The sequence below is a fragment of the Acanthisitta chloris genome, unplaced genomic scaffold (genome assembly GCF_000695815.1).
Source record: "Acanthisitta chloris isolate BGI_N310 unplaced genomic scaffold, ASM69581v1 scaffold28336, whole genome shotgun sequence".
NCBI classification, from domain to species: Eukaryota; Metazoa; Chordata; class Aves; order Passeriformes; family Acanthisittidae; genus Acanthisitta; species Acanthisitta chloris.
The window spans coordinates 99,804-108,149 of NW_008676974.1; the positions used below are offsets into that span (position 1 = coordinate 99,804).

The window sequence follows — 8,346 nt, forward strand, 5'->3', positions numbered from 1 at the left end:
CTCAAGACCTTGTTACAGTACACTTAAGAGAGTGAGCTGAATTGCTGTGCAAGAGCATTAGCACATCCCTACCCTGTGGCATGTTCCTTGGGCTCAGCACACCATGTTAGTCATAACAGGAATTCCATTTGCTGTTGTTCTGGGAGATGAAAATACCTTTGCCCTACAGGAGCATCTTGGGTTGCAAGTTCATGTTTTGCAGACTTCGATCTTTACAGTACACTTAAGAGAGTGAGCTGAATTGCTGTGCAAGAGCATTAGCACATCCCTACCCTGTGGCATGTTCCTTGGGCTCAGCACACCATGTTAGTCATAACAGGAATTCCATTTGCTGTTGTTCTGGGAGATGAAAATACCTTTGCCCTACAGGAGCATCTTGGGTTGCAAGTTCATGTTTTGCAGACTTCGATCTTGTTTGCCACTTGCTATCACTCAGGTAAGCTAAAAAATAAGCTCTGCCTATTTTTAAGATTGCCTTGTGCCTTCCACTACAGGAGAGACTCAGCTGCTTGTAACTTTGTTGGTGTTTTAAGTTTTTGGACTAAAATATTCCATGTGTGGTATCTGCCTTTGATGTCTGCTTTTGGAAAATGTCAGCCAAGACTGTTCAGGTATTTTTGAAAAACAGGCTAGGGAAATATACCTTATTTTTCTCTTGTTAAAGATCTCTGGTGACTGTCTCTTTGGATGTGCCTCATGCTCTCATCATTTGGCTTTGCAAACAGAAATCTGGCAGGTATCATTTGTGTCAAGCAGGTTAACAGCCTTCTGTTATCCACAAGGTAATCTTCAGCTGGCCAACTGATAACCTTCTGATAATAAAACCTGGTATGGCATTGCATATAGTACGCTGTAGAGATATGCTCTAGAATTTGGTTTCGAAATCCTTTGAATATTCAGCCCATCCTGGGCACAATCTGATCTATAAAAAAGTGGAAACTTTGACAACAAAAAAATCCACTCATTGGCTGATCAATCACAGGAATAAAGAAGAGCAGACATGGAAATCAAGCTGAGAAGTGTTGTTTCAGTTACAACAGAAAGACAGGGAGGCAGATGCTTGCAAGGGGAGGGGACAGAGGCACAGAAGGAGGTGGTGGTGAAAGGGGTGTAGGAGTCGGCAGCTGAGGTCTATTGAGGAGGCAAAGTTGGGGTGGAGTAGTGGATTTAAGAGTTTGGGACAAGGTGCTAAGGACATAGAGACACAGTGCAGCCAGCCTGGAGACCAAGAGGAGCATTTATGGCAGTGAAATCCAGGCAGAGGAAACCAGTCTCCCTAGCTGTGCATGGCAGCAGCTCCTCTAGCCGATCAGCAGCTCCTCTAGCCGATCACTTAATCATGATCAAATTCCTGCTCTGAATCACCTTTTTCTCTGCTGGATATACTTGCCAAGGGATACTAACTGTGGTGCTGAAAGCTAGCCCTTGTAAATATTTCCCGGAGACTGGAGCAGGTGTCCTATACGAGAACATACGCTGAACCTATGTAAGTCGCATGGTTGAATCACATATACCTGTGCCAAAGGGTCTGAATCCGAATGACCTTTGTTTTCTACCCCTGAGACTGAATAAACTCCAGCCTGTACTGATTTATTTGGTTGAAATGCAGAGAGAAGTATCTAAACCTATTACTGCTTAAACCTGAGGTGGATCTTGCCTCTTTACTGTATTTATTCTTGACTCCACCACTGGAGTTTAACAACCTATGTGTACTGTTACTCTTCAGCAAGTGCTAGGTACTCCAACCACTACAAACTCAACCTCTATTGCACAAATTGACAGCGTAATTCCCAGAAATAACCACAATTAAACTGTGCAAAATGCTTTGCTTTTGGATATGATCTCACCTTAAATATAGCAGCTCACTTAAAATCTATTTAAATTGCAGGAAGATGGTGCATATTCTTGCTCCGGTTCTACTTTAGGAAACATGATTAATACTTTGATATAACTCCTTCAGAGTTTTTATTCAGGCATTTGACTAAGACCTTTATATATCATTGAATAGGCTTTGTTCTCATACCTCTTTAAGACTCAAAATAATAGGACAGACTAGGAGAATCTCATACTTCAGAAGGCTTGGCATCCTTCGTGGCCATGTTCTTCCTCAGAAAAGAGAATATAATGTAGTGATAAATTCTGGTTTGAGCATTTGGAAAGAGAAATCATTGGAATATAAAAACAACAAAGAGAAAACCAGGAGGGGGGAAAAGAAAAAATGTTTGTCTTGGAATAGACAGCAACCTTCTAACCATGCCACTAATGCATGTATCATTAATCTGTGTTCTGCAGACTGTAAATGGTGTTTACAAAAGGCACATGAAGCTTACAGTGTCCACTTGAAAAATTACAAGGGATACCACTGCTACATGAGACTGAAAATGTCAGTCATCTGTTTGTAATTTGAATATAATTAACTTCTAAAATAAATCGGGTAACATGTGACTCATAAGGTGATGCTGAAAATGTAAGGGGTTATCTTAGATTAGAAGTCACCTTGGACTTAAACTACTGTAATTTTAATGTACAGCATAAAAAGAACTAGCTACTGGAATGCTTATCCAAATTTCTCTGAAGTTGAAGTTATTAATCATGAGTTTGCAAACTGCACAGGCTACATGTGCAAGGCACAACCTGATTTTTAACCTATGTTTTAATTTGTGTTAAATTTTCAATACAGATTGGCACTAAAAGGAGCCATACTACATGCAGGAATGTAAGAAGCCTGTGCCAAGGGAACAGAGCAGAGGTGGTAAAGCATCCATATCTAGCTCCATGTGTGCTATGCCTTTCAAGAATGCAACCCAGCATTCCTCAAAAGAGGATGCTTAAAGCATCGTAGGGTTTTTTTCAGATAAATCCTGCATGTAGTTTCACTACTAGGCTGAGACACTAATTAGGATCTATAGTTTCCAAACAATCTCTTCTATTAAATATTTCTCTTCTTTCTCTATAGTCCAAACTTGGAAACAAAAAGGATTTTCTGGCTTCTCACCAATAAAATCTAATTATAGACAGCTTGATAATGTCTGGCAATAATCTGATCAGCTGACTCCTAGTTCCCAGACAACCTTAATGGGATGAAAAGGGGAATATCACAATGACAGTAAAACTTTCCAGCCAGTGGCTCTCATTTATTCCTCTCCAGGTACCAAAAAGGCCTAAACATGCTTGTATGTTTCTGCTTGCAGGGAAACGTGTGGCAAATTAAAATCCAAACTGTATGACAGGTTGTCTCTCTCCATAGGGAGGGATTAATGCTAAATGAAGTGTGGATCCACAAATGTTTGGAGAGCCCAAAGAGTCACCATACTGCCTTCCCTCTCTTCTCAGCCTGACTCTCAATTTGTAAGCAGATACCAACTGTTCGTCCTCATCATGCCATCTTGGCCATGCTTTCCTTCCAATACATAGCACGACCTCTTTCAGCTCGCTGCTGTTCCTGAGTCCTTCATACCTCTTCCAGAAGAAAGACCCTGACTTCACCATTCCAATTAGCTTTTCTAGGAGAGAGAGAGACAGTAGTAGTGACTGAAGTATGCTAATGCTCCCACTATCATGGACATTAAAAGGCATTTAGTAGTTCCCCAAGGAGCAGCCTGTGTGTCAGGCTTTCTGGGGCTGGCAGCCCACCCTAAGTCTCTGTCTAATGCCTCCCCTTGGAGTGCACAAGGCTGGTAACAAGGAGATAAGTAACAGCTAATGTGAGCTGTCAGAACAGATCAGTTTAACTTCAGCCTGTGATAAGATGATCAATCTTGAAGATAAAGGAGAAACAGTAGATATCTTAGCTTTTACACTAGTCAAATGACAAATTTTAGTGACATTTTCTTAAGCAAATTGAAGGAGCACAGTCTAAATGAATAGACTTAACTCTGTTAACAAAATGAAAGGCAACATTAAGTAGGGTTCTGCACTGATCTAGCCTAGGCCCCATGGTATTTGGTATTGTCAATAAAGACCTAAATGACAGACTGCAGACTATCTCGTCAATTTACAGGTAACACCTAGATGTCAGGAGCTGTCCTCTGTTGGAAGGTAGGGGTAGTATTCCAAAGAATCCCCACAAATTGGTTGTGTCCTCATAAAAATAGGATGCAATTTGACATGGGCAAGTTAAAGGTCCTAGAGTTAGGCAGGAAAACCCCCAGTGCGTAAGTACAGCAAGGGAACATTTGGTTGGAGAGCAATTCTGCTGAAAATACACAGAAGGACCCTTGACAATACCAAGTGGACCAGAGAGGACAGAATATACGCTCTCAAGAAGACACTGAGGGAAGAGAGGCTAACCCTATTCATTTACATAAAAAGAAAAAAAACAACTCTAATGCAAAGTAGAGTATAACGAGGATACCATCTGTTCTTCTTGTACTTGTGAAGTAAGAGGGCTTACATTTGAGCTAGGAAAAACTTTATAGCAGTGAAGAGAGTGAAGCTTTGAAAGAGATTGGGAAAGTTGTGAAGGTTCCTAGCTTTGCAAGTGTTTAAGAACAGCTTAAGCAAATGTTACCTGAAATATGTCTTATCTGTACACTCCTGTCACACACGGGTATGGATAGAAGACTCTTGACAACCCTTCAGTCCCATTCTTGATTGTCCTGTAACACTCAGAGCATGAACAATCCTGAGTTGACCTCAAAAGCTGCCATTTAGTGCTAATTCCTATCAGAAGGTCCTGTTGGAGAATGTCAGAGCAACATCCTAGCCAGATATGTGAATAGGTAAGCATTTAAGTAACAGCTGGTGTGGATGCTAGACCTTGCTATGTGTTTATATTGTTATATTTCAGACTTTTATAGTTTTGAAGAGCATAGTTATTTAAAAGTGTTCATTATCTCTAAATGATGATTCTTAAGCTACTTTAAGGCAAGTTTGTGGTGATTTGTGCTTCTTTTTTGTCACAAATCCAGTGATATAATACTACAGGTTTCCTTCAGAGGGCCAAAGATTTGAGAAGCAAAGAATTTCTGCCAACTTTTCATCTGATCCTCATAGCTTGTTTTGAAAGAGTATTTTGACCTACCACTTCCTGTAGTTACTGGTCCTTTAAATCAAAACCAGAGGCTTATTGAAAATTCTCAGATATGGTAATACTAAAGCAGTACTTAAAACCTAGATATCAAACATACAAGAATTGTTTTATGAAGCCAAAATCTGCCTCCAGTTATGTACCAGCAGATCTTCATTCTACCAAAATAAGGAACTTCATATGGAGACGATATTCATATTGCACCTTCTACTCTGCATGCCCTTTTTTTTCCCAGTCAGGAGAGGTAGGAGCAAAGTCCTATCAAAGCACTCGTAGAGCAAGAGCTTCAGTCAGGTTTTAACTACTAGATTATTTTGATTCTATAAATACTAGCTCCTACTGCAGCCACATTAGAAGGGATACAAATTCCTTCTGTTTGTTTTTGCCAAGGCTGTTATTGTTGATCTGCCAGGTTAAACACCCTGGAGGTTTTCTCCTCTCTGACTTTACCTAGTAATCTTTCACCTGTGTTTATCTTGCAAAATCAGTACTCTAGTCCAGTGAATTAGATATGCTTAGCCTTCAGATCTGTTCCAGTTGGTATTTACTCTGCTGCCTCTTCCTTGCTGTTTGCTTTTGTTCACCTTGAGTTGCTTTCCTCTCTCACTGTGGCACCTTCTCTACATTGTACCCTTTCCTCCTCTGGCCTCCTGTTGCTATTGATACCCACTGAAGGAATTTTGTCTCTTGACTTTTTATCACAAGGGAAAAGTACATAGAATTTTATCAGAGATCAGCAATGCCAGACAACCATCCAGTAAGTGCCTGACATTCAACAGCAGCCCAACTGCCACAAGTGCCATCAAATATTCTATGATTCTTACTGGAATATACTACACAGTGAAATTAAGGTCTTAATGGAATGATGGTGGGGTTTTTTTAAAAAACCCATCTAAGACAAGGAGGGGATTTCTGTAAATAAGTAGACACTTTGGAGGAAGTGGTGGATTTCAAGCTGCCTTCTCTACTGAAGGGTAAAGCATCCTTTGCTCATAGTGGTTCAAACAGGGGACAGCAGTACTGTGAAATGCAGCTGGAACAGCTTGAAGGCTCTCAAATGAAGTCACAGACAGTTGTGCATGCCATGATTGCCTCAAGCCTGCCTTACTGCAGCATGCTCAATTTGGGATGAAAGCTAGCACTTTATTCTGTACCACAAACAAGGCACGATGATGTGGCAGCATAACATCTGTGTGCTCTGCCCTGTGGTGACTCACAGTTCACCTCCCAGGACATGTGGAAGGGCTGACCATCACAGAGTCTGCTAAGGGGCAGAGAGCAGACTGGCTCTGGGGCCACCTCCTTGTGTACTCGTACCATGTATAATCGATAAGGACTGAAATGCTTTTGGCTTTTCCTTGAACTCTCCCTAGCTGAAAAGACTCATTGGCAAGATGGAGATGTCAAATGCAGAGAGGCATTTCCTTCATTAAATTAATAACTCATTCTCATGTTTTATCCAGGTCCAGTGTAGCCCAAAGCTTTCCAATTTAATGATGTTTTGAAACAAAAAGAAACCTTCATGGCCTCTGTAGGGGGCGTGGAGAGGACAACTGACAGCATCAAAGAGGCAGGGGATGCCCAAGTCACCTGTTTTCTAACTAATTGAAGAGAGGTATAAAACAAAGGTCTCAATCTTATTTTCCTCAAAAATGCATTAAACAGACTTACAGAGAAGAGTGGTTGTGCCAGGCTGTCAACTGTCTGAGCACAGACAGACCATACAAAGGGAGTTTAAGCATCACCCGGTTGTGTAGTTGAGCCTCTAGTGTCCTTGACTCTTCCCTGCCCTCCATTTATACTGTATAAACTTAGTATCATTGATACATCTGTCTCTCCATCAAATCTAGTTGGCCAGCAGATTTGAAAGTTATAGAGAGGGGACTAACAGGCAGACCAGAGGAAACATAAGTGGTTATGACTCATTTCCCTTGGAAATCAGGCTGAAAACAAATAAACTAAAGACCAGGGGGATGATTCAGTATATTATTTGCTTGAAAGAGTCAGGGTTTGAAATGTGCAGGAGCATAAGCCCGTCCTCTAATAAGATGTCTGCTCTTTAACATAAGCTGTGGCAAAGTGCTTCAGGTAAAGATCTCAGATCACCCCCAAAGCCTTCATATCCAACATCTGTGCAGTACATTGCTGGCAGTGTAAGAACGAGGTAGCAGTGTGTGGACAAACAAATAGGTTATTCTCAGGCACCAGGAACACCAGAATCATTGTACTGTGTCAGTACTAATCTCTGTCTTGACTGTACCTTTTTTGGTTAAGCTAAGGAAGGTGAAGATACCGTATAAGAATTATGTGATGGCTCAAGAAGCTGAAATGGGTTCTGCTGAGTGGCATCTTGGTCCACAAAGAGATCACTAGTAGAAGAATACCTCAGGAATTAATCTAAGAATGGAGCTTGTTTAGTGTTTTATTCGTACCCCTGCTTAAAAGTCAGAGTGCCCTACTGACTGTCTAGTTCAAAGGTACTGCCAAAAGGGATGATGACAACAGTGTGATATAAAAAGAACTACATGACCTGGCATACAGCAGCAAATTTATTCGGGATGCAATTTGGTGATATAAAATTTAAGATTGTGCTCTTTGGGACTACTAACCATTTTTGCTAGAATTTTTTAAGCTCACGAGCTGGAAACAACCAAAGAGGAAAAGGACGTGAATATGCTAGCTGATCACAGAATGAATGAGTCATTTATGTGACATGGCCATGAACAGGAATATGAAAATCTCAGAGTTTACTCAGAAATTCAAACCAGTTAGCAGTGGTTCTCAAGCATGAAAATGTAATATTTGCTTTACAGTTTTTATCCTATTTAATAGAGCAGTGAGCGTCCTGATTAGTTATATGTCTAAGCCTTCGTTTCTAACCTTATTAGGTTCTTTAACTCCATGATACCTTCTGGCACTGTACTCCAAGTTAATCAGACCTGGGGTTGAAAAATTATTTTTTATTAATCTATTAATTTAATTTAGCACTCCACCCCATAAGCAAAGCTCTTAAGATACTTCAGTTTGCACTCCATCACAGTAGTTAGAGAATGTAAAAAGGAAAATTAATCCATTTGTTTTGTACTTCCAATAAATGTGAGGATCTTACACCTCTCTAGTTTCCTTGCAACATGAATGCACTACTGTGTCTTAAGCAATTAATCACTGCAAAGCATTTAAGAGGATAGTGATCTAGGATTTGAATTATGCTAGTATTAAAAATATATGGTGACTAAAGGAGTTGAGGCTTAACTTTGCACCACACTGTTTGGTGAGAGAATCATTGCTGCAGGCATGGTGCAGAAATTCTGATATGA

General features: G+C 40.5%; 1 protein-coding gene across 1 annotated transcript in view; it reads right to left on the reverse strand.

Moving 5' to 3' along the window:
* Window positions 1-3,875, reverse strand: part of LOC103803770 (tetratricopeptide repeat protein 9A-like) — a gene marked incomplete at its 5' end in the record, with an annotated part of 14,569 nt that extends 10,694 nt beyond the window's left edge. The window contains one exon of the mRNA XM_009076342.1: window positions 3,840-3,875. Coding sequence (XP_009074590.1) covers window positions 3,840-3,875 — 36 coding nt within the window. The remainder of the gene's footprint in view (window positions 1-3,839) is intronic.
* Between the last annotated feature and the right edge of the window lie 4,471 nt (window positions 3,876-8,346).